The sequence below is a fragment of the Tursiops truncatus genome, chromosome 5, assembly GCF_011762595.2.
Source record: "Tursiops truncatus isolate mTurTru1 chromosome 5, mTurTru1.mat.Y, whole genome shotgun sequence".
Lineage (NCBI taxonomy): Eukaryota > Metazoa > Chordata > Mammalia > Artiodactyla > Delphinidae > Tursiops > Tursiops truncatus.
In genome coordinates, this window is record NC_047038.1 from 108008232 (window position 1) to 108035689 (window position 27458).

Sequence of the window (27458 nt, forward strand, 5' to 3'; positions counted from 1 at the left end):
TAAGATTACTTCCATTTGGGGAGAGAAGAGAAGTAGTGCCAAAATGGAGAATAATGTACAAAAAATGATGAGAATATAGCATAGACACACTTTACAACACTATTCTGAAATGTGAAGATGGTAGGACATTTGTATACCTTGGGATGGAGTATATCTAAGGTACTGGGACAGGGATGTGGAGTGTAATGTGGTGATGATGATAGTAGAGGTAGTGTGTTAGTTAAATTAATAATAATAAAGGGATGATGGTATGAGAGAGTTATGATAAAGGCATTGAGGAATGATATGTATCTTTTTTGTTTGGTGTTGAAAGGTTTTAAGGAATACAGTCATACGGTTAAATATGACAGGAATGGGGATTCCCTGGCAGTCCAGTAGTTAGGACTCTGTGCTTTCCCTGCCGAGGGCCCGGGTTCAATCCCTGGTTGGGGAGCTAATATCCCACAAGCCATGCAGCGTGGCCAAGGGTTGGGGGGAAGACAGGAACAAAGAAAACTAAAGTATGGATCATATTGTCATATAATGAAGAAGTGACTTAGAAATCAGAATGATAATAGCACAACAGAAAGGGCTGTCACCTTTAGCTTACCTTGATGTTAAAGTAGTTATGTTAGTGCATTACATTAGGGTGATATTTTGTTTTAAGTGGAATATGCTTTTTCTTTTGATTTGTTTATTTCCAGTTTGTTTTCAGTTCACTAGGAAGAAAGACTGACAGACCACAGCTTTACCATGACTGTCAGATGAAGTTATTATTCTTTTTTTTCTTTAAATTAAAAAAAATTTTTATTGGAGCATAGTTGATTTATAATGTCGTGTTAGTTTCAGGTGTACAGCAAAGTGAATCAGTTATACATAGACATACATACACTTTGTTTTTAGATTCTTCTCCTATATAGGCCATTGAAATGTATTGAGTAGAGTATTGAGTAGAGTTCCCTGTGCTATACAGTAGGTTCTTATTAGTTATCTATTTTATATATAGTAGTGTGTATATGTCAATCCCAATCTTCCAGTTTATCCCTCTGTGCCCCCCCATCCCCTTTGTAAGCATAAGTTTGTTTTCTACATCTGTGACTCTACTTCTGCTTTGTAAATAAGTTCATTTGTACCCTTTTTTTAGATTCCACATATAAGTAGTGTCACACGATATTTGTATTTCTGTGTCTGACTTACTTCACTCAGTATGACAATCTGTAGGTCCATCTATGTTGCTGCAAATGGCATTATTTTGTTCTTTTTTATGGCTGAGTAATATTCCATTGTGTATATGTACTACATCTTCTTTATCCATTCCTCTTTTGATGGACATTTAAGTTTCTTCCATGTCCTGGCTATTGTTCAGCAGTGAACAATGGGGTACATGTGTCTTTCCAAATTATGATCAGAATGGCCATCAACAAAAAATCTACATACAATAAATGCTGGAGAGGGTGGGGAGAAAAGGGAACCCTCCTACACTGTTGGTGGGAATGTAAATTAGTACAGCCAGTATGGAGAACAGTATGGAGGTTCCTAAAAAAACTAAAAATAGAACTACCATATTATCCAGCAACCCCACTCCTAGGCATATACCCAAAAATATTATTCTTGAAGTGAGAATTTTAATAGGAGGTGGAAGGAAGTGTGAGTTCCAGTATCCTCATCTAAGAGGATATGCATTAACGAAGATATGTATTAGTTCATTTAATCTTCACAACAACTTTAAGAGATGGGTACCGTTATTACCCCAGTTTTAAAGATGAGGAAGTGAGCCACAGAGAGGTGAACTGTCCTGCCCATGCCCATGCCTTTGGTATCTGGTAGACCCAGAAGTCAAGTCCAGATAGTCTGGCTCCAGAGCTGATGCTCTTAACTACTGTTTCTCGTTAGAAATAATCTCGTTATTTCTGAAAAATCTCAATGTGTAATTGTTTATGGTTAAGGATCTTGGGCAAAATATAGTTTGGGAGTGTCCCATTAAAGCACTTTACTAACACTAAAATTAAGACATCACACTAAAAGGTAAATAATGATATTTTACTCATCTTTCATTGGTAATAATTGAGACTGTACTCCTGATTTTCATTTCACATCATTGTTGCCAGGAGCTGTCTTTCCCTCAATTTTGATGGAAATGCATACAGTTTGATTTGTTACAGATAGTGTACAAACTAAGAAGCATAATTTTTCCTGTCTAGTTTTACACATAAATGTTCAGTGCATTTTGAGAAGATTAGGATGCTATTTTTTTCCCTTTGGGTTCAAAGAAAATATATACATATTTTGAAAAATTGAAATGTGTCATGAATGTAGGATTTTGAAAGTGAAATCCTTTTATAATCCCATTCTCCAAACTATCACGAACAGCCTGGTGCATATTCCTCAGGCTTTTTCTATAAAAATACTATCATACATGCACAAATATGATATGTGTATGTTAGAGGTGTACAAAATAGACCTTTGGCTGAATGAGAAAATGCACATGAGACTGAAACCAAATATCACCATCTTAGAAGGTGCTTTTGAGATATAAGAATACTTGTAAAATTTTATTAAAAATTTTAATTTATTGAAAATTTATTATTAAACATTTTAGTAAAGTTTTGTACCTTTCATATCCTAATTCAGAGAATACTTTCTTGGCGCCATGAATTAGTACATTGCTCTTGTGGTCACTGAATAACACATTTGTAAGCCTAAATAGCCTCTTTTTCAGCAGACGTTGATTTGGGGAATAAGATACTATTTTGGCTAACTCTCTCAGTAAAGCGTTGATGAAAAGTAAAAGCTGATGGTTATGTTCCCACCTACGTGTTGAACTTTCTTTCTCTCCGCTAGTAACTGTCTTAAGATAACGTTTTATTACATTTTGTTCAGTGTTAAGAATGATCTTAAACCAAAGGCTTATCCATTAATTAAATTATAATGGAATCTGATCGTTTACTATTCTTTATTTTAATATTTATTACTTATGTACAGTGAGATTCTACCACAGTAAAACATGTGGAGTCTAAAAAATTCACTTGTGTAAAATTTGGGGATTGGACTATTTTGAGATTAGTTAAATGTAGTATTTTTTAGTCTATGTTGTCTTAAAAAGCACGAAAGTAAAATAACAGTGAAATTTAGTATTACAGAGATTTGGTATATTGTGATGAATATTATTCTTTTGCTTATAAAATATGTACTACTAGAATTTTTTTTTAATTCAGTGAAAGATTAGTGCTTTACAATTTTCAGAGGTTTCTCACACATGATTTTATATAATCCCATAATAACTCCTCCCCCCCATACCCTCTTACTTATCAGAGCTTGCATTGTTTTGTTTGAATAAATTTAATACCGGAAGTCTTTACCTTTTGATTCTAGAATATCCATTGATACCTTTGTATGTGAAAACTTGGTATTATTGTATCATTTATCTCATTAAAGTTAACCTTCTTGGAATATTTTATTATTTAGACAAATGCAATAAAATAGCTACTATTGTTTATCCAGAGATATTATATTTCATAAAACAGGAATTGCTGTTCATCGTTTTTACTTCTGTTGTGTGTATTCAGTTTAATTGTGTTTGGTTATCACTTTGTGATAGAAAGAATTTTTCTAAGGTACAAAATGAATTGTAGTAGCTTAAATTAAAACACATGCTTTTGAATCATATTAAAAACAAAGAGTTTTTGTTGTGTGGCTAAACAAGATAGCTTTTTCTGAAAACCCACTCATTCATTTACGCACCATTTGTTGAACCTCTTTATATTAGGTTTGTGTTCTGCTGAAAGTAGCAGAATACACATCTAATAGCAATTTCATGAAATACAGGTTTTATTTTTCTCACATAACAAGGAGTTTGGAAGCAGGCAGTTGCTGGCACTAGTGGTTCTACTTAATAATGCTTCAAGAGCTACATACTTTATGCCTTTCCTTTTACCATTCTTTTTTTTTTTTTTTTTTTTTTTAACTGCATTGGGTCTTCGTTGCTGCATGTGGGCTTTCTATAGTTGCGGCAAGCGGGGGCTACTCTTCATTTCAGTGTGCAGGCTTTTCATTGTGGTGGTTTTCTTGTTGCAGAGCATGGGCTCTAGGTGTGCAGGCCTCAGTAGTTGCAGCATGTGGGATCAGTAGTTTGGCGTGCGGTCTCTAGGGCATGCAGGCTTCAGTAGTTGTGGCACGCAGGCTCAGTAGTTGTGGCTCGCGGGCTCTAGAGTGCAGGTTCAGTAGTTGTGGCGCACGGGCTTAGTTGCAACGTGGCATGTGGGATCTTCCCGGACCAGGACTCAAACCCGTGTCCCCTGCATTGGCAGGTGGATTCTTAACCACTGTGCAGGGAAGTCCCCCTTTTACTATTCTTAATGTATTGGCGTTTTGTCTGTCCTTATGCTTGTAAGCCGCATGATAGCAAGATGGCTACTGTACCTCTGGGAATCATGTCTGTGTTCTAGGGAGGGAAGAAGGTAGAGGGCAAAAAGCTACTCCAGCTATACCTGTTTTATTTTTATCAAGTGAAACCCTGGTTCATCCACCTTGTGAGTTTGTGTGTTACTTATGTTTTAGTTCCTCATCTATTAAGTGGAGATATTGTCGTGGTGGTATTGGTTTTTTTGTGTGTGTGTGTGTGGTAATTAAAAATGATAATTCATGTGAAGTGCTTGGCACAGTGCATAGTTCACAGTAATCACTCCATGTATGTTATTATTGTTTTATATTATGTTATTAGTAATAGCTTGTATTTTTATATTAACTCACAGTAGTCACTCAATACATGTATGCTATTATTGTTTTGTATTTTTAATAATTATTATTTATTTTATTTTGTATTAGGATTCAAAAAAAAAGCACAGAAATATATAGGGTAAAAAAGTTTTCCCCAACTGCTATTAACTGTTTGATTTGCAATTATTTATTGCTGTGTAACAAATTATCCCCAAACCTTGCAACTTAAAACAGTAATAAACATTTTTTAAAAAAAATTTATTTTATTTATTTATTTTTGGCTGTGTTGGGTCTTCGTTGCTGTGCATGGACTTTCTCTAGTTGCGGCAAGTGGGGGCTACTCTTCGTTGTGGTGCACAGGCTTCTTGTTGCAGTGGCTTCTCTTGTTGCGGAGCACAAGCTCTAGGTGCCCGGGCTTCAGTAGTTGTGGCACGTGAGCTCTAGAGCATAGGCTTAGTAGTTATGGCGCATGGACTTAGTTGCTCCGTGGCATGTGGGATCTTTCCGGACCAGGGCTCAAACCCATGTCCTCTGCATTGGCAGGCAGATTCTTAACCACTGCACCACCAGGGAAGCCCAGTAATAAACTTTTATCAGCTCACAGTTTCTGTGGGTCAGGAATTTAGGGGCAGACTGACTGGATAGTTCTAGGTCAGGGTCTCTTAGGAGGTTGCGTTTAAGACGTTGGCTGGGGTTACAGTCATCTGAAGGCTTAACTGAGGCTGGAGGACCTGCTTCCAAGGCTTCTTATGTGACTGGCAAGTCGGTGCTGAATATTGGTGGGAGGCCTCTGTTCCTCTCCAAGAGGGTCTGTCACAGAGCTGCTTGAGTATCCTCATGACATGGTGGCTGATTTTCCTCAGAATGAGTGATACAAGGGAAGCCATAAAGTCCTCAATGACCTAGCCTTGGAAATCACACGTTACTTCTGCTGAATTCTGTTGGCACACTGAGCAGCTCTAATTTAATGTGGGAGATGTCTGTCTTGCTTGGCTTTTAGACTGAATTGTTCATGAAGGGATAGGGGTTCATTAAAAAATAAAAAATACATATATAATATATTTATTTATTTGGCTGCATTGGGTCTTCGTTGCAGCATGCGGGATCTTTTGTTGTGGCGTGTGGGTGCTTCATTGTGGTGCACAGTCTTCTCTAGTTGCGGCGCATGGGCTTCTCTCTAGTTGTGGTGCACAGGCTTCAGAGCATGTGGGGTCAGTAGTTGTGGCACACGGGCTCTCTAGTTGTGGTGTGCAGGATCCAGAGTACGCAGGTTCTCTAGTTGTGGCGTGAGGGCTCTCTAGTTGTGGTGCGTGGGGTCAGTAGTTGTGGCGCACAGGTTTAGTTGCCCCATGGCATATGGGATCTTAGTTCCCCAACCAGGGATCAAACCCATGTCCCCAGCATTGGAAGGTGGATTCCTAACCACCGGACCACCAGGGAAGTCTCGATAGGGGTTCATTTTGATGGATTTTGATTGCTCATATTTTCTTTTCCCTTGAAGTAATCTTAATTTAAGATGTCTCTTTCTTTGCCTAATTATTAAATTCTATAAATCGTAAAAAGAAACCTATGAAAAATAAGTAGGTTGTTTAAAACATTTACCTAAAAATGTGAAAGGCCTTCTAAATGTTTGTGTAAACATAGTTAATTCTGTCATTATTCATACCAATAAACTTCAAGAACACAATACATTATCCTGTGTTTCTCAGAAAAGCTTTTGAAGAATGCCATTACTGTGAAAAGCTCTTGTCAAAAAAAAAAAAAGTTAAAAGAAAAAGATTTGTTTCATTGTCACATAAGTTGTGGGAAGTCCATACATTGGTTATACATCTTTTGACATTTATAATGCACAGTGGCATATTAAAGCTCTGAGAATTTCATCGTGTAAACATGTCTCGCCTTGTTTAATCCAGTGTTTCTCAGGCTTATTTAATCATAGAAACTTTTTGCTTAATACTGGTTTTGTATACATGCCATAGTGCAGTGAAAATTTCTAATTCTTATGAAAGGTACAATGAACAGTGAGAGAGCAGAGGTTATTTGCTACTTTCTGGTACATTTGGGGATTTAAAAAACTACAAAGATGATAATTTATTATCAGACATGCATTTTGACTAATTTCCTGTAGATAGTGAAGTTCACAAAAATTTCAAATACTTACTGTAGTTCACTATATAAAGAAACTTTAGAAAACCCAACTTAAATGTTGGATTATTAATGAAGATGTAAGGAAAGCATAAGGCTAGGAGTCAAATAGTCTGATTAGAAGTTTTGGCTGTGAATTAATACACAGTCTTTTTGTTCCTGTATAAATAGCTGTGAAATAATTGATATATATGACTTACCTCGTTCTTGTAAGGATTAGTTACAATAGTAGAAATGGAAATTTTATATCAGTATAAGTGTGTTGGTAATATTACTGAAACTACTGATGCTTTTGGGCATTCTAACAAATTAGTGAAAGACCTGAAAGACAGTAAGTGGAAGAAGGAGGACAAAAAACTCAAAGGGAGTAATTTTAAATGGCTGACAGGAAGTTATAATTGTTCCTTATGGAGTTTACTTTAATTCTCTTAATTTGCATATTTGGAATTTTATGATTGTAGAAAATCTTGATAATCTTTGTTAATATATTAGTGTAAGGCCTCCAAGCCCAGATCAGTCTCACTGTGAGATTATGGTATAATTCTATTCTTTTTACTCTTCCTGGGGTATTTGTGATTGTAGTATACATTACAGAATGCTAAGGATTAAAAATTTCTGTTCACCTCTTCTAATTTCCTTGTATTCCGTGTCTTCTCCATCTGAATTCTACATTGTTGCCTCTAGTCAGTGGATTTTACTTTTCTCTTACCTTTGATATAAATGACTTGAGCTTGTTTTTTTAGATTTATTTTAAACCATAGTTTACTAAGACATACAGTAAAATTCACTCTTTTTAGATGTACGGTTTTATGAAGTTTGACACATGGATTTGCTTGGGTGTCCAGTACTGTAATCAAGATATTGAAAATTTTATCATCCCAGAAAAGTCCCTTCATGTTTTTCTGTCGTTAATTCTGTCCCTCCTTCCTCAGCCCCTGGCAACCACTGATCTAACTTCTTTCCCTATACTTTTTTCTTTTCCAGAGCATCATATAAATGGAATCATACAATATGTAGCTTTTATGTCTAACTTCTTTGACTTAGTATTATGTTTTTGAGATTGATTCATATTGTTAATGGTATTGCTAATTTGTTCCTTATTATTGCTGATTAGTATTCTGTTGTATGGTTGTACCACAATGTGTTTATCCATTTATTAGTTGATGGACATCTGAATTGTTTCCAGTTTTTGGTGATTATGAATAAAACTGCTGTAAACTTTCATGTACAGATCTTTATGTGGACAAATGCTTTCATGAAATGGGTTGAGCTTTTTCAGGGATCTTAATACTTCATTATTTTATTGTTGAAACTTTAGTGCCTACTTTATCTTTTGGAGAGAGATTAAGATACTAGAAGTAGGACTTCAGGTTTCTTGCTTATTGCACTGGGATGTAGTAAGAACTCAAATTTGTTTCTTTAATTTTTAAATTATGAAAATAATAAACAATATTTAAACCTAATGGTATATATACTAAGGATCCATTACATGTCAAACATAGTGCTAAGATTAAAAAGGATAAAAAGTATTTTTTGAAATGGTTCCTATTTTCTGGGATCATCATTTATACCCTTTGAGTGGAAAAGATTTATGGAAAATAATTGAAGAAGAAGTGGGGGACTTCCCTGGTGGTCCAGTGGTTAAGACTTCATCCAGTGCAGGGGGTGCAGGTTTGATCCCTGGTCCGGGAGCTAAGATCCCACATGACTTGTGGCCAAAAAACTAAAACATAAAAAACAAGCAACATTGTAACAAATTCAGTAAAGACCTTAAAAATGGTCCACATCAAAAAAATCTTTAAAAAAGGTGATTAAAATTTGTGATATGAAAAAATAATGTATGATACGATTGAAATATTAGGTTAAATCATATGAACTTGTTATACTCAGAAACATTTGAATATTGGTAATATAATATGGGTCATCCAGGTTTATTGTAAGCTGGAAAGGTCAGAATGGGTCTCAGAAGAGATAGGTCTTAAGAAAATGTTAAGATACGGTTCTTCAAACGATACAGGAAAGTGAGAAGCCAATCGTAGAGAATAGCAAATTTAACCTAATTTTCTGAAATGAGAAATTTCTTGTATTAGACTAAATATTCTGTAATTCCTAGGACTTGGATATAGTTTTTAAAAATCATAGTTTTAGAAGGGACAAGGGAGAATCAGAGTGAAGTGCTAAAAAGAAAATTTGTTTAATCCAACCCTTACTGTTGAAAGTATTTTATAATTCATATTGGATCCTAAAATAGCAGATTTGATTGCCAGTACCTAAAAATTAGGATATATTTTAGACTCTTATATTTGTGTGAAATTCTTTGGATGGGATATGTCATTTTACTAAGGGTCATAATTACTGTAATGCATAATGAACTTATTGCCTTTTCTTACATGTATTGCATCTAGTTCATAATTATTTCTACTTATATCTATAGCAGTGAGAGAAACACCTTGCTGTCTTTACTTACATAAATTAAAATTCCAGCAGAGAAAAATATTACTATCCAGGAAATTTCTGATCTGAAAGTAGACCTGACATTACCAAAATAAGTCTGATTATATTAGTGTAGTATCTGTAGTGTTAAATCTTGTGTAAGAATTGGGGCTTTTTGTGTTCAAATTCGGAGGATTCACAGTATTGATGACTATTAGAAAGGGCTCAGTTATTATAGATGAATATACCATCTTTCCTTCCTTTACTTTTGGACCTTTCTATTAAACAGTTGTTTGTCCTTCTCGTATTATCCTCTATGTCTCTCAACCTCTCTTTCATATTGCCTCTCTCTCTTGCCTTCTGGGACTTTGCTTAGCTCTTTTAGTTCTCAGATTTTTTTTTTTTTTTTTGGCTGCACCATGTGGCACATGGGATGTCAGTTGCCCAACCAGGGATCGAACCTGTGCCCCTGCAGTGGAAATGCAGAGTCTTAACCACTGGACTGCCAGGGAAGTCCCTCAACAATATATTTTTTATTTTTGAAAAGCTGAGAACAAATTACCGAACTATTTCTGAAAGGAAAGTGAAGTGCTGTCTCTATTAAATGAAAGTGCTGGGAGGAGGTAAGCTGAACACAGTTTCTAGGTCATGGTCTGGCTTTTTAAAGAGTTACATGAACCCTTACTGGGATATTTAGTAGGCAACATCAAAAATGAACCCTAGGGAATACAGAGGTGTATCAGTTTGCTACGGCTGCTGTAGCACAGTACCAAAAATTGGATGGCTTAGACAAAATATAGGAAATATCTAGTTAGGGGCATAAGCTGCGATTGTCCTCTGTCCAGTTTCTGCTATACTGTACTCCTGCTACATCTTTGAGGAAAAATTTAGCAAGTTTCCAGGGAAAACATAGCTTTACTTTGAAGTATTAGAATTTTCTATGTATGATAGTCTTTCCAGTTTTATAAATCTTTTGAAGAGAAAATAATTATTTTTGGTCTATATTTGTTTCTTGGTTTTTTGAAAATACAAGTGACTTAGGTTTAATGACTAATTTCAGCTTCAAGCCTTTAATTAATGTAACCGTCGTGAAGAAAATAATCTTTGTGCCCAATTAAACTCCTAATACAAAACTTGTGAAGGTTTATTTAGATTCTTTGAATAATACACTTTAAAATTTCTATAATCTTGTACATTTAAACTATAACCTATAGAAAGCATGTTATGCCACCCTGAAGGTGGCTATATAAATTGTTTATGAGGTTCAGACCAAGACTAAAATATGTTGAAATGGAGAGTTTTGAAAAACGTTCTGTATAGCAAAGGAGACCAAATCATGCTAAACAGAAAAAGACTATACATCAGTTTCCAGGCTACATTATTCAAAAAAATACAACCATAAAAAAGGTAATAAGATTACATTTTCACATTTCATGGCTAGTAAAGTGCATCAGGCTGCTCAGATATTCATAATTTACTGTGACATTTGGGAAGATTACATTTTGTAGTGCACAGCCATTACTACAGCTCACATAATAACTAGCCAGTGCCTAGACTTGGATTATAATCCCTGTCATTGGAAACAAATTTGTGTTTTGAAGGTTGATCAGTTTCAAATAACTATTAGAAAGGGTTAATGTGACATACTGTAGACCCTGTGCATGATTTTTAGGTATAATAGATATGCATATATATAGTATATCAAATATGCCACATATTTGTATGTACCAATTTCTGTCCTCAATTTTCTCCTTGAAAGGCATATTTTATAATATTTAAAGCAATGGAGAAATATTTGAAACACCTGTCTGGATACTGCTCTCACAGTATAAACTCAATTTAAAATCTGGTGAAATATTTGGAGGTTTTTTGGAAATTACTTTCAAAAATTAATTCTACAGCTTCTTGGAAGGGTGGTTACTGATGGTAATAAACACAGATCAAAATGAAAGATTGATGTAAGTAATGTTAAGGGGAAGGTAAGGTAACTTAAGTTAGTTGCAACTAGGTTTGTTTTAAATAATAAATTTATTTATTTATTTATTTATTTATGGCTGCATTGGGTCTTCGTTGCTGCGCACTGGCTTTCTCTAATTGTGGTGAGCGGGGGCTACTCTTCGTTGCAGAGCGGGGGCTTCTCAATGAGGTGGCTTCTCTTGTTGCGGAGCACAGGCTCTAGGTGCGCGGGCTTCAGTAGCTGCAGCACACGGGCTCAGTAGTTGTGGCACACGGGCTCTAGAGCGCAGCCTCAGTAGTTGTGGTGCACAGGCTTAGTTGCTCCACAGTATGTAGGATCTTCCTGGACCAGGGCTTGAACCCGTGTTCCCTGCATTGGCAGGCGGATTCTTAACCACTGTGCCACCAGGGAAGTCCTGCAACTAGGTTTTTGACCTATTCAGATCTGTGTGGAGGATGTCCAAAAGTGTATGTATACTACAAACTCTCCCCTGGCCCTCGTTCCCCAGATGCTCAGTTACCTCTTCAGAGGCAATCACTATTTAGTTTCTTGTGTATTGTTCTTAGGCATATGTCTGCATGTATATGTTTTACACTCAAATTGTAGCCCACTCTCATGCTTTTTGCCACTTCAGTTTTCTCAACTAAACAATGTATTTTAGAGATCTTTTTCTGTCAAATGGAGCTCCCTCATTTTTCAGTGGCTGCATCATATTCCATTATATGGTTAAACACAACTTTACTTTATAATGTGTTTTTTTTGGGGAGGTATTGTTTCTTCTATTTTCTATTAAAATGCTAAAATGAAGTTCTTGTATGTAAATATATCTGTGGAATAAATTTCTAGTTGTTAAGGTCGTCATTTGTGCTTTCTTCTATTTAGCGTAATTCTTTTGAGCTTGATTCATATTGTTAACTGTAATCAGTAGTTTCATTACCAAATAATTTTGTCTTTTATAGTAATTTTTCAATTTTCAGATATATATCATATCTGAAAATAATTGGAATTTAAATCCTCTGTTCTGATATCTATACATGTTGCTGCCTTTTGACCAAATGTGACTTCCGTATCTCCAGAATAATATCAAGTGATAGTAATGATAGTGCATCCTAGTCTTATTTCTGACTTTCATGAGAATCATTCCAATTTTCCTATGTGGACATAATGCTGGCTTTTTTGGTGTATTTTATTATTAACGAAAGTCTTTTAAAATTAATAAATGTAGAAAGTTTGATGGAAATATAAAACCACCATTTAGCTATGCCACAGTATTTACAGTTGCAGGTAAGATCCATCGATGGACACTAAAAAGTATGATGAGAAACAAGATATTTGTATAGTCTCAAAGTATTCTTTACAAGAATGCTTAATAATTTAAAAGTGAAAGATAGTAACTTTAAAATGGAAAAAATTTGACAGACACTTCCTTAAGCAGGTGATCAAAGCTAACTTCACCAATAGCGAGACATACTGGCTTCAGGTACCATCCAAAATGATACACCGAGAAGGACACACATCACTTCTGGGGTATTTTTACCAAAAATGCATAGCCTGAATTTAAACATGAAGAAATGTTCAGATTGGAAGACAGTCTATAAAATAACTGACAAATACACTTAAAAAGTGTCAAATTCATGAAAGTCAAAGAATGCCTGTGCCACTGTGTCGGTTTGGAGAAGACTAAGGGGATGCTGATCCTGGATCAGAAAAAGGACATTAGTGTGACAGTGTCAATATTTGAGTAAGATCTGTAGTATTGTACCTGGTTTTAATGACTGTATTATGATGATGTAATATATTCACATTAGGGGAAGCTGGTTAACGGGTATACAGGAACTGTATATTTTGCAATTTTTTTTTTTTTTTCGGGTCCGCGGGCCTCTCACTGTTGTGGCCTCTCCCATTGCGGAGCACAGGCTCCGGACGCGCAGGCTCAGCGGCCATGGCTCATGGGCCTAGCCACTCCGCGGCATGTGGGATCTTCCCGGACAGGGGCACGAACCCGTGTCCCCTGCATCGGCAGGTGGGCTCTCAACCACTGCGCTACCAGGGAAGTCCTATTTTGCAATTTTTGAATGTCTGAATTATTTCAGAATAAAAAGTTAAAGATAAAACAAGCAAAAAATAGTCACAAATAATCAAAAAATCAAAAAAAAATCTCTATTACACTTCTTATGTAGCTTACAGAATTTTGGGGAGCACTTAGGGAACCAAGCACGTATACTTCATAGCCAGGACCATGTAGCTAGGAGAACTGGCCCAATCACACCAAGGGACTCTTTTAGCAGAAACCCATCTGTCATCTCCTTATGCTGCATGTTACTGATTATGCAAAGAATTGTACACTAGAATCTCTGCCAGAGCTTTCCTAGAAATCCCAAAAGCCTTTATGACTGTGCTTGCTAGGAATTCTTATCTCCCTGCATTCAGATACTGCCTCCTGTTTTTCATTTTTCCGTTTTTTCTTTCTCATGCCAGTGTGTATCTTTGACAGAACCTGGGACGCATATTAGTCCCTGGCTGCAAGGAGTTTTAATTGATTTCCTAGTTCTGTACCATCTTTGCTTTTCTGAAGTAAACTCTACGTGGTCATGTCTATTATTCTTTTTTTAAAAAAAATTTATTTGGTTGTGCCTGGTCTTAGTTGTGGGAGATGGGCTCCTTAGTTGCGGCTCATGGGCTCCTTTAGTTGCGGCTGGCAGGCCCCTTAGTTGCGGCTCATGGGCTCCTTAGTTGTGGCTTGCCGGCTCCTTACTTGTGGCAGATGGGCTCCTTAGTTGTGGCATGTGAACTCTTAGTTGCAGCATGCATGTGGGATCTAGTTCCCTGACCAGGGATCGAACCTGGGTCCCCTGCACTGGGAGCACGGAGTTCTAACTGGTGCGTCACCAAGGTAGTCCCTATTCTTTTATGAGCTGTTGGATTTTGTTTTGTACAATTCACTTTCTCCTAATTCTTGCCTACCTTTTAGGTTTAGGAAAGCATAATGAAAAATGAAGGTGTATTCAGAAGGACAGGAGTGTAGGTGAATCACGTATGTAACTGTTCTGACAGAGATCTTTAAAAAAATCTAGTTAAAAAAGATAGGCCTGCAAAGGTAATTCTAAAAGTGTTTTAATTCCTTTAAACAATTGGGGTTTGTTAAAATTAAAAAACTTTCCCTCTGTGAGAATGCTATTGGTGAGATGGCAGGGTAGGAATAGGTCAGTACAGCCTTCTTTGGGTAGATTTTCTGATAGCAATATCAATGAAATAAATTTTCTTGATTACTGACTTTGAGTGTGTGACTAAGTTTGAGTTATCCTGATTATTGACAGGGGGGATCAAAGTGGACAGGTGTAATAAACCAAGAATTTGACAAGTAAAACTTACATGTTTTGTGTCCACTCTAAGCCTCTTTCAGCTTTTCCTTTTTGCTGTGAGCTCATGCATGTATAAGTAGCAAAGGACATTTAGGTTGCTGTGAGTAGCTCACAGATTACCTAATTCATAAATGAACCATTGAATTAGAAGCAGTTATAGAGCTAAGTTAGATCTTTATTAGTATCAGGGCAGTGGTAGTGATTTACCTAAACATCCTCCATTTGTTGAAAATACTTCCATTTTTATATTCTAAGTCTCGCTTGACTTTGTGCTATCTTAACTTGAAGATTTCTTTAGAAGCTTTATTTTTTTTTAGAGCTGTGTGTGTGTGTGTGTGTGTGTGTGTGTGTGTATGTATTAAAGATCGTTTTATTGTTGTAGGGGGTAGAGAAGAATGTGTATGGGAGCACTGAATCCTAATCACTAGACTACCAGGGAAGAGAAGAATGTATATGGATAGTTACGTGAATCTAAAGCTTAGGAGTGTACTCTAGTTATATTGAAGAAGTACTAATGCTTTTAATGTTTTCTTTTTTTTTCCCCCTCCTTCCCCCTGCCCCTGGAAGTTGGTAGGAGGGCAATTTGATTTAGAAATGAATTTCATTATTCAAGAAGGTGAGAGTATCATCTGTATGGTGGACCTATTAGAGAAATGTGATGTTACTTGCCAAGCAGAAGTCTGGAGCATGTTTACAGCCATTCTGAAGAAAAGCATACGAAATCTTCAGATCTGCACTGAAGTAGGCCTTGTTGAGAAAGTGCTTGGGAAAATTGAAAAAGTTGACAGTATGATAGCAGGTATGACTTTCCATAATACAGTGGTTGTGAAGAAATGAAGTTTGATTCTTAAGTACTCTATTTTTCTTATTTAATAATATTTATTAAAATAAATATTGAGCATCTAACATGTACCTGGAACTTTAGTGTCCAAACTGTTAAGTAAGCACCATATATTTTAATCTTTCAAGAAATATAAGTAGCTTTATTATTTTATTTTTTGCTTTCTTTGTTTCCAGATCTTTTAGTTGACATGTTGGGAGTGCTGGCTAGCTACAATTTGACAGTTCGAGAACTAAAGCTCTTCTTCAGTAAACTTCAAGGAGATAAAGGACAATGGGTAAGCTTAAATACTCTTTGATATTTGAAACTGTTCCCCTCCCCAAACATATTAGTAGCTTTTAAGAAATTGATATTGTTGCACAGGGGGTAAATGTCAAATTGAGGGGGAGAGATCAGTTAGAATAGCATTTAGCCCCCTACAGCTACTTTTTTGTTTTTTTACATCTTTATTGGAGTATAATTGCTTTACAATGGTGTGTTAGTTTCTGCTTTATAACAAAGTAAATCATTTATACATATACATATGTTCCCATATCTCCTCCCTCTTGCGTCTCCATCCCTCCCACCCTCCCTATCCCACCCATCCAGGTGGTCACAAAGCACCGAGCTGATCTCCCTGTGCTATGTGGCTGCTTCCCACTAGCTAGCTATTTTACGTTTGGTAGTGTATATATGTCCATGCCACTCTCTCACTTTGTCACAGCTTCCCCTTCCCCTTCCCCATATCCTCAAGTCCATTCTCTAATAGGTCTGTGTCTTTATTCCCGTCTTACCCCTAGGTTCTTCATGACATTTTTTTTTTCTTAAATTCCATATATATGTGTTAGCATACGGTATTTATCTTTCTCTTTCTGACTTACTTTACTCTGTATGACAGACTCTAGGTCCATCCATCTCACTACAAATAACTCAATTTCGTTTCTTTTTATGGCTGAGTAATATTCCATTGTATATATATGCCACATCTTCTTTATCCATTCATCTGATGATGGACACTTAGGTTTTTTCCATCTCTGGGCTATTGTAAATAGAGCTGCAATGAACATTTTGGTACATGACTCTTTTGAATTATGGTTTCCCAGGGTATATGCCCAGTAGTGGGATTGCTGGGTCATATGGTAGTTCTATTTGTAGTTTTTTAAGGAACCTCCATACTGTTCTCCATAGCGGCTGTACCAAGTCACATTCCCACCAGGAGTGCAAGAGTGTTCCCTTTTCTCGACACCCTCTCCAGCATTTATTGTTTGTAGACTTTTTGATGATGGCCGTTCTGACTGGTGTGAGGTGATACCTCATTGTAGTTTTGATTTGCATTTCTCTAATGATTAGTGATGTTGAGCATTCTTTCATGTGTTTGTTGGCAATCTGTACATCTTCTGTGGAGAAATGTCTATTTAGGTCTTCTGCCCATTTTTGTATTGGGTTGTTTCTTTTTTTGGTATTGAGCTGCATGAGCTGCTTATAAATTTTGGAGATTAATCTTTTGTCAGTTGCTTCATTTACAAATATTTTCTCCCATTCTGAGGGTTGTCTTTCGGTCTTGTTTATGGTTTCCTTTGCTGTGCAAAAGCTTTGAAGTTTCATTAGGTCCCATTTGTTTATTTTTGTTTTTAGTTCCACATCTCTAGGAGGTGGGTCAAAAAGGATCTTGCTGTGATTTATGTCATAGAGTGTTCTGCCTATGTTTTCCTCTAAGAGTTTGATAGTTTCTGGCCTTACCTTTAGGTCTTTAATCCATTTTGAGCTTATTTTTGTGTATGGTGTTACGGAGTGTTCTAATCTCATACTTTTACATGTACCTGTCCAGTATTCCCAGCACCACTTATTGAAGAGGCTGTCCTTTCTCCACTGTACAGTCCTGCCTACTTTATCAAAGATAGGTGACCATATGTGCATGGCGTTTATCTCTGGGCTTTCTATCCTGTTCCATTGATCTATGTTTCTGTTTTTGTGCCAGTACCATACTGTCTTGATTACTGTAGCATTGTAGTTTAGTCTGAAGTCAGGAAGCCTGATTCCTCCAGGTCTGTTTTTCATCCTCAAGATTGCTTTGGCTATTCGGGGTCTTTGTGATTCCATACAGATTGTGAAATTTTTTGTTCTAGTTCTGTGAAAAATGCCAGTTGTAGCTTGATAGGGATTGCATTGAATCTGTAGATTGCTTTGGGTAGTAGAGTCATTTTCAGAATGTTGATTCTTCCAATCCAAGAACGTGGTATATCTCTCCATCTATTTGTATCATCTTTAATTTCTTTCATCAGTGTCCTATAATTTTCTGCATACAGGTGTTTTGTCTCCTTAGGTAGGTTTATTCCTAGATATTTTATTCCTTTTGTTGTGATGGTAAATGGGAGTGTTTTCTTGATTTCACTTTCAGATTTTTCATCATTAGTGTATAGGAATGCAAGAGATTTCTGTGCATTAATTTTGTATCCTGCTACTTTCAAAAATTCACTGATTAGCTCTAGTATTTTTCTGGTAGCATCCTTAGGATTCTCTATGTATAATATGTCATCTGCAAACAGTGACAGCTTTACTTCTTCTTTTCCGATTTGGATTCCTTTTATTTCCTTTTCTTCTCTGATTGCTGTGGCTAAAACTTCCAAAACTATGTTGAATACTAGTGGTGAGAGTGGGCAACCTTGTCTTGTTCCTGATCCTAGTGGAAATGCTTTCAGTTTTTCACCATTGAGGACGATGTTGGCTGTGGGTTTGTCATATATGGCCTTTATTATGTTGAGGAACGTTCCCTCTATGCCTACTTTCTGCAGGGTTTTTATCATAAATGGGTGTTGAATTTTGTCGAAAGCTTTCTCTGCATCTATTGAGATGATCATGTGGTTTTTCTCCTTCAGTTTGTTAATATGGTGTATCACGTTGATTGGTTTGCCTATATTGCAGAATCCTTGCATTCCTGGAATAAACCCCACTTGATCATGGTGTATGATCCTTTTAATGTGCTGTTGGATTCTGTTTGCTAGTATTTTGGTGAGGATTTTTGCATCTGTGTTCATCAGTGATATTGGTGTGTAGTTTTCTTTCTTTGTGACATCTTTGTTTGGTTTTGGTATCAGGGTGATAGTGGCCTCGTAGAATGAGTTTGGGGGTGTTCCTCCCTCTGCTATATTTTGGAAGAGTTTGAGAAGGATAGGTGTTAGCTCTTCTCTAATTGTTTGATAGAATTCGCCTGTGAAGCCATCTGGTCCTGGGCTTTTGTTTGTTGGAAGATTTTTAACCACAGTTTCAGTTTCAGTGCTTGTGTTTGGTCTGTTCATATTTTCTCTTTCTTCCTGATTCAGTCTTGGCATGTTGTGCATTTCTAAGAATTTGTCCATTTATTCCAGGTTGTCCTTTTTATTGGCATAGAGTTGCTTGTAGTAATCTCTCATGATCTTTTGTATTTCTACAGTGTCAGTTGTTACTTCCTCTTTTTCATTTCTAATTCTGTTGATTTGAGTCTTCTCCCTTTTTTTCTTGATGAGTCTGGCTAATGGCTTATCAATTTTGTTTATCTTCTCAAAGAAGCAGCTTTGAGTTTTATTGATCTTTGCTATCGTTTCTTTCATTTCTTTTTCATTTATTTCTGATCTCATATTTATGATTTCTTTCCTTCTGCTAACTTTGGATGTTTTTTGTGCTTCTTTCTCTAATTGCTTTACGTTTAAGGTTAGGCTGTTTATTCGAGATGTTTCCTCTTTCTTAAGGTAGGATTGTATTGCTATAAACTTCCCTCTTAGAACTGCTTTTGCTGCATCCCATAGGTTTTGGGTCGTCGTGTCTCCATTGTCATTTGTTTCTAGGTATTTTTTGATTTCCTCTTTGATTTCTTCAGTGATCACTTCGTTATTAAGTAGTGTATTGTTTAGCCTCCATGTGTTTGTAGTTTTTACAGATCTTTTCCTGTAATTGATATCTAGTGTCATAGCATTGTGGTCGGAAAAGATACTTGATACAATTTCAATTTTCTTAAATTTACCAAGACTTGATTTGTGACCCAAGATATGATCTACCCTGGAGAATGTTCCACGAGCACTTGAGAAAAATGTGTATTCTGTTGTTTTTGGATGGAATGTCCTATAAATATCAATTAAGTCCAGCTTGTTTAATGTATCATTTAAAGCTTGTGTTTCCTTATTTATTTTCATTTTGGATGATCTGTCCATTGGTGAAAGTGGGGTGGTAAAGGCCCCTACTTTGAATGTGTTACTGTCGATTTCCGCTTTTCTGGCTGTTAGCATTTGCCTTATGTATTGAGGTGCTCCTATGTTGGGTGCATAAATATTTACAGTTGTTATATCTTCTTGGATTGATCCCTTGATCATTATGTAGTGTCCTTTGTCTCTTCTAGTAGTCTTTCTTTTAAAGTCTATTTTGTCTGATATGAGAATTTCTACTCCAGCTTTCTTTTGGTTTCCACTTGCATGGAATATCTTTTTCCATCCCCTTACTTTCAGTCTGTATGTGTCTCTAGGTCTGAAGTGGGCCTGTTGTAGACAGCATTTATATGGGTCTTGTTTTGTATACATTCAGCCAGTCTGTGTCTTTTGGTGGGAGCATTTAATCCATTTACATTTAAGGTAATTATCGATATGTATGGTCCTAGTCCCATATTCTTAATTGTTTTGGGTTTGTTATTGTAGGTCTTTTCCTTCTCTTGTGTTTCTTGCCTAGAGAAGTTCCTTTAGCATGTGTTGTAAAGCTGGTTTTGTGGTGCTGAACTGTGTTAGCTCTTGCTTGTCTGTAAAGGTTTTAATTTCGCCATCAAATATGAATGAGATCCTTGCTGGGTAGAGCAATATTGGCTGTAGGTTTTTCTCCTTCATCACTTTAAATATGTCCTGCCAGTCCCTTCTGGCTTGCAGAGTTTCTGCTGAAAGATCAACTGTTAACCTTATGGGGATTCCCTTTTGTGTTGTTGTTTTTCCCTTGCTGCTTTTAATATGTTTTCTTTGTATTTAACTTTTGACAGTTTGATTAATATGTGTCTTGGCATGTTTCTCCTTGGATTTATCCTGTATGGGACTCTCTGTGCTTCCTGGACTTGATTAACTATTTCCTTTTCCATATTAGGGAAGTTTTCATCTATGATCTCTTCAAATATTTTGTCAGTCCCCTTCTTTTTCTCATCTTCTTCTGGAACCCCTATAATTCAAATGTTGGTTGTTTAATGTTGTCCCAGAGGTCTGTGAGACTGTCCTCAGTTCTTTACATTCTTTTTTCTTTATTCTGCTCTGCAGTAGTTATTTCCACTATTTTATCTTCCAGGTCACTTATCCGTTCTTCTGCCTCAGTTATTCTGCTATTGATCCCATCTAGAGTATTTTTAATTTCAATTATTGTGTTGTTCATCGTTGCTTGTTTCATCTTTAGTTCTTGTAGGTCCTTGTTAAATGTTTCTTGCATTTTCTCTATTCTATTTTCAAGATTTTGGATCATCTTTACTTCCATTATTCTGAATTCTTTTTCAGGTAGACTGCCTGTTTCCTCTTTATTTGTTAGATCTGGTGGGGTTTTGTTTTGCTTCTTTATCTGCTGTTTGTTTTTCTCTCTTCTCATTTTTCTTATCTTACTGTGTTTGGGGTCTCCTTTTTGCAGGGTGCAGCTTCATAGTTCCCATTGTTTTTGGTGTCTGTCCCCAGTGGCTAAAGTTGGTTCAGTGGGTTGTGTAGGTTTCCTGGTGGAGGGGACTAGTGCCTGTGTTCTGGTGGATGAGGCTGGATCTTGTCTTTCTGGTGGGCAGGTCCACGTCTGGTGGTGTGTTTTGGGTGTCTGTGGACTTATTATGATTTTAGGCAGCCTCTCTGCTAATGGGTGGGGTTGTGTTCCTGTCTTGCTAGTTGTTTGGCATAGGGTGTCCAGCACTGTAGCTTGCTGGTCATTGAGTGGAACTGGATCTTAGCGTTGAGATGGAGATCTCTGGAAGATTTTCACTGTTTGATATTATGTGGAGCTGGGAGGTCTCTTGTGGACCTGTGTCCTGAAGTTGGTTCTAACACCTCAGAGGCACAGCACTGACTCCTTGCTGCAGCACCAAGAGCCTTTCATCCACACAGCTCAGAATAAAAGGGAGAAAAGGTAGAAGGAAAGAAAAGGAAAGAAAGAAAGAGGATAAAATAAAATAAAGTTATTAAAATAAAAAGTAATTATTAAGAAAAAAAATTTTTTTACAAGAAAAAAAAAAGGACGCAAAGAACCCTAGGAGAAATGGTGAAAGCAAAGGTATAGAGACAAAATCTCACACAGAAGCATACACATACACACTCACAGAAAGAGGAAAAGGGGAAAAAAATAATAAATCTTTCTCTCAAAGTCCACCTCCTCAATTTGGGATGATTCATTGTCTATTCAGGTATTCCACAGACGCAGGGTACATCAAGTTGGTTGTGGAGCTTTAATCCGCTGCTTCTGAGGCTGCTGGGAGAGATTTCCCTTTCTCTTCTTTGTTCGCACAGCTCCCGGGGCTCAGTTTTGGATTTGCCCCTGCCTCTGCGTGTAGGTTGCCGGAGGGCATCTTTTCTTCGCGCAGACAGCACGGGGTTAAACGAGCAGCTGCTTCGGGGGCTCTGGCTCACTCAGGCCGGGGAGAGGGAGGGGTGCAGATGCGGGGCGGGCCTGCGGCGGCAGAGGCCAGTGGGACGTTTCACCAGCCTGAGGTGCGCCGTGCGTTCTCCTGGGGAAGTTCTCCCTGGATCCCGGGACCCTGGCAGTGGTGGGCTGCACAGGCTTCCCGGAAGGGGGGTGTGGATAGTGACCTGTGCTCGCACACAGGCTTCTTGGTGGCGGCAGCAGCAGCCTTAGCGTCTCATGCCCGTCTCTGGGGTCCGTGCTTTTAGCCGCGGCTCATGTCCGTCTCTGGAGGTCCTTTAAGCAGCGCTCTTAATCCCCTCTCCTCATGCACCAGGAAACAAAGAGAGAAGAAAACGTCTCTTGCCTCTTCGGCAGGTCCAGACTTTTCCCCGGACTCCCTCCCGGTTAGGCGTGGTGCACTAACCCCCTGAAGGCTGTGTTTCCGCCACCAGCCCCAGTCCTCTCCCGGCGCTCCGACCGAAGCCCGAGCCTCAGCTCCCAGCCCCACCCGCCCCGGCGGGTGAGCAGACAAGTCTCTTGGGCTGGTGAGTGGTGGTCGGCACCGATCCTTTGTGCGGGAATCTCTCCGCTTTGCCCTCCGCACCCCTGTTGCTGCGCTCTCCTACGCGGCTCCGAAACTTCCCCCCCTCCGCCACCTGCAGTCTCCACCCGCGAAGGGGCTTCCTAGTGTGTGGAAACCTTTCCTCTTTCACATCTCCCTCCCACTGGTGCAGGTCCCGTCCCTGTTCTGTTTTCTCTGTTTATTCTTTTTTCTTTTGCCCTACCCAGGTACGTGGGGGAGTTTCTTGCCTTTTGGGAGGTCTGAGGACTTCTGCCAGTGTTCAGTAGGTGTTCTTTAGGAGTTGTTCCACGTGTAGATGTATTTCTGGTGTATTTGTGGGGAGGAAGGTGATCTCCGCGTCTTACTCTTCCGCCATCTTCCCTCTTCCCCCCCCCCCCCCCACAGCTACTTTTGCCATCACCTGACACAGGTGTGGACGAAGAGAACTGGGTGTTCCAGGCAGGTTGGTAATTTGGTCCTTCCTCAAATGTTTTAAATAATTTTTATTTTTTTAAAATTTCAATATTTTAAAATTCAACATAAAAATTCAACATTAAATTAGAGGAAAAGGGTAAGGACAGAGAAATAAAAATGTTGGGTAGCAGCATCTAGCTTCTCTTTGTATCAGTCTGAGTAGTTTAAACTTGAATAACCCACTCACTGAACAAAAGCACTGCGCTAATTGGCTCCGCCCTCTTTAGATGCAATTTCCTGGTCCTTTGCAATGGGTGGTAGTGGTCAACTGATTTTGAACTCCAGGTGCCTTATCAAACTGTTTCTTCCTACTGTTTAGTTACTTATGCCTTAGAGGAATACTAGTAAATATTTTCTCCGTTTTTGTTGCATTTCTAGGCTTATTTTAGAGCTCTTTAGAAATCATTGCCTGCAGCAACTACTCAGCCAGCTGATCCTTAATCTGCCTCTGTTTAAGTGTATCTAAATTTGTGCTCTGCAATTGTACACTCTAATTTATTGTATTAAAATGATTGTACTCTTTAGCTTCTTTGTATTGAACTCTAGTTCTCTGCCTGCTTTTAAGGTTTGCAGTGATTTTATTATGTTTCTTGGTGTGGTTTGCCTTGTATTTATCCTTATTAGGGGTTCTTGCATCTGTGGGCTTATAATTTTCATCAAATTTGGGAACATTTTGATAATTATTTCTTCAAATATCATTTTTTTGTCCCTCTCCCCCTTCTTCTGGGACTCCAGTTACATGTTTTTTAATCTTCTTGGTAGTGCCCCTTGGGTCACTGAGATCTGTTCACATTTTTTTTAGTGTTTTCTCTTTGTGCTTCATTTTATTTTATTGATTTTAAATAAATAAATTTATTTATTTATTTATTGGCTGCATTGGGTCTTGGTTGCTGCGCCTGGGCTTTCTCTAGTTGGCGGTGAGTGGGAGCTACTCTTTGTTGTGGTGCACAGGCTTCTCATTGCAGTGGCTTCTCTTGTTGTGGAGCACAGGCTTTAGGCACGTTGGGTTTCAGTAGTTGTGGCTCATGGGCTTAGTTGCTCCATAGCATGTGGGATCTTCCTGGACAAGGGTTCGAACCCATGTCCCCTGCATTGGCAGGCAGATTCTTAACCACTGTGCCACCAGGGAAGTCCCTGTGCTTCATTTTAGATTGCTTTTATTGCTGTATTTTTAAGGCAGTTGATCTTTTCTTCTGTAATGTGTTAACAGCCATTAAAATTTTCAGATTTCAGATACTTTTAATCTCTGTCAATTCTATTTGGTTCTTTTTAATATCTTTCATTTGTTCCCTCATTCTTGTTTTCCTTTAAATCATTGAGAGATGGCAGCATATTAATAATAATAATTTAAATCATTGAGAGATGGCAGCATATTAATAGTTGCTTTAATGTTCTCATCCACTAATTCTGTCATCTCTGTCATTTTCTAGGTCAGTTTTTTGCTCACTCATTCTGCTTTTACTTGTAGGTCATATTTTCCTGTTTTTTTGTGTGTATTTGGTTTTTTTTTGTGGTATGCGGTCCTATCACTGTCGTGGCCTCTCCCGTTGCGGAGCACAGGCTCCAGACGACGTGCAGTCTCAGCGGCCATGGCTCACGGGCCCAGCCGCTCCGCGGCGTGTGGGATCTTCCCAGAGAGGGGCACGAACTCGCATCCCCTGCATCAGCATGCGGACTCTCAACCACTGCACCACTAGGGAAGCCCTATTTTCCTGTTTTATACTAGTGATTTTAGACATAGTGATGTTAGTCATAGTGAGTTATTCCCTGTTGAGTGCTGGATTCTGTCATAGTTCTTTTAAGATTGTTAGACTGTTTTTGCAGGCAGGTAAGTTGCTTGTGGATTAACTTTATTCTTTCAGGCTAGTTTAAAAGTTTTTTTGGTCAGCCAATCTAGGCTGTTACTCCAGGGCTTATTATTAGGGCAGCCTTATTCTGGCCTGACTTTTCTAGGGTCTTTGTGAATGACCCTAAGTCTCAGACATGAGGCAAGCAAGACTGTGATCTCTCCGTAGTGCCTAGTAGGGTCTCAGCAATTCCTGGCTCTATATTTGCTCTGGGAATTCTTTGACTGATGGCTGTCAAAATCTTGGCTACCCCACCTTGTTGAGTTTTAAGGTAGAAATGAACAGTTTGGTATTATGCCAAAGGGTCAGTGCAGATTTCTGGAGTTTCTTCTCTGCATAGGTCCTTCCTCTGTAGTACTCTGCCCTGAAGTTTCTGTCCACCTCAGACTACCCATCCTCTAATTTCTGCCTCATCAGCTCAATGAGAATTTCAAGTTCTGTTTGGTCTTCTTCTCCCTGTGCAATGATATGTGATAAGGAAATTGACTGCAGGTAGAAAGTGTGGGTAATCTCATGCCTCATTTTGTTTCCCTTTCTCAAGGATCACAGTCTTGAGCTAGTGTGAAAACAGTTTTAGTTTCATACATTTTGTCCAGTTTTCAAGTTGATTATGGTGAGTTGGAAAGTATAGGTCCTGTTACTGTGTCATGTCCAGAAGAAGAAGTATACTGGTTTGATTTTGGTTTTGATTTATATTCAAATAATTTGTGTATTCTGAATATGTAATTAAAACATTTTTTGTTATATTGGTGAATATAGAAAACTATAAGAAAATAGGAAAGGTTATGAACAGATATCTATTTACAGAGAGAGAAATCCCATAATCAAATAAACACTAAATCACTAATAATTAGAGATGTTCAAATGAAAGCAGTATTGATATGTCACCTTACATCATTTGTATTAAGAATTATAGAGTTGGATAATAGCAAGTATAATTGGAGAGATAGAGTTATTTTAAAGCTGTGTGCTACTGGTTGGAATGAACACCAATGGAGCCAACCTCAAGAGTAATCTAGTACTAGTTAGTCACTTAAATTATACCCATATCCAGTGAATTAGTAGTTTGCTCCTGAGTGCGTGTTCCAAGAAATTCTCACATAGTTCTGTAAGGAAATATGTATGAGGATGTTCACTGAAGCATTAGTTTTTTTTTTTTTTTTTTTTTTTTTTGCGGTACTTGGGCCTCTCACTGTTGTGACCTCTCCCGTCGCGGAGCACAGGCTCTAGACGCGCAGGCTCAGCGGCCATGGCTCAGGGGCCCAGCAGCTCTGCGGCATGTGGGATCTTCCCGGACCGGGGCTCGAACCTGCGTCCCCTGCATTGGCAGGCAGACTCTCAACCACTGCGCCACCAGGGAAGCCCTGAAGCATTAGTTTTGATGGCAGTGAATTGTCAACATGTGTTTATCTTTAGGAGAATAGATAGGTAAAATCTATTGGATGCATAGAATAGATTATTATATAGCAGTTAGAATTAATGAACAGAGTAATAAGAATAGATACCAAAAAGCAGGAAGAAAGTAAGAAATAGAATGATATATCTAACCCAACATCATTTAAATTTTAAGTATAGGCACACAAAAACACATTTTTAAAGGAACACATATAAAAAGATTAAGCATGTTAATGTAGCTGCTTATGGGAGGGAAAAAAATAATGAACTATTAATAAAACAAGAGCAGGGCCTTGCTCAGAGCTTATGTAGCTTTTGCTATCATATCAGTGCAGTGAAAAATCCCTGTATCTAAATCTGTGTCTGCTTTTTTGATTATTACTTTAGCACATATTTTTATATGTGGAAATAGTGTATCAATGGGTGAACATTTTTAAAGACTCTTGAATTATTTTCTGAAAGGCTTTCTTAGTATACAGCCCCCTAGCAGTATCTGTGGATTAAGTGCTTGTCTTAATGTATGCTTTTTGATTGGTTTATAGAAAAGGAAATTTTGAGGATTGATTTCTCTAGAAATGCTACAAAGTTATATTTTTATTTTTGACTGCATATTATTTTTGATGATTTCATTTTAGAATTTATTTTAAAAAATCATTGTGATTGTAATAACTTGTTATTACACTTTTATAATTGAACAGTGTGGTTAATTGAAAGTTTCTTGATCACTTACGAATGAAGCTTTTCACTTAACATTTAGGTAAAAGGTTGCCAAACTCTTTTAGATAGTTATTAATGATAATTTAGAGCAGCTACCAGATAAGATGAAGGCAAGCCAATGATTTCACTTGTAGTTTGACACTGTTTTGAACTTTTAACTTTTAAGAGGAATGTACTACACTTTCTAAACTGATTGAAATGATAAGGTATATCTGATTGTCCTTTGCTTTTCCTAAATGTAAACGTGCCTTTTCGTTTTAGCTCTTGGTTGTTTAATGTATTAGAGGAGACTTGTGGGTCAAAGAGGCATTAATCGAATAATTGTAATGTTACAACTTTTATACATGCTGTATAGTAGAGATATTTTGTAGAATGAAATGTGATAGGGAGATTTGATCCATTCTCAGAGGTCAGGGAAGACTGCCCTGAGAAGTGATCATTAAGATGAACTTCAATGGATGGG

The 27458-nt window shown here is 37.7% G+C and overlaps 1 protein-coding gene across 4 annotated transcripts in view; it reads left to right on the forward strand.

Moving 5' to 3' along the window:
* Window positions 1-27458, forward strand: part of LRBA (LPS responsive beige-like anchor protein) — a 727902-nt gene that overhangs the window by 59941 nt on the left and 640503 nt on the right. For all 4 annotated transcript variants that reach the window (XM_033857307.2, XM_033857309.2, XM_033857305.2 and 1 more), the window contains exons 3-4: window positions 15160-15391; window positions 15610-15710. In XM_033857307.2, coding sequence (XP_033713198.1) covers window positions 15160-15391; window positions 15610-15710 — 333 coding nt within the window. The remainder of the gene's footprint in view (window positions 1-15159; window positions 15392-15609; window positions 15711-27458) is intronic.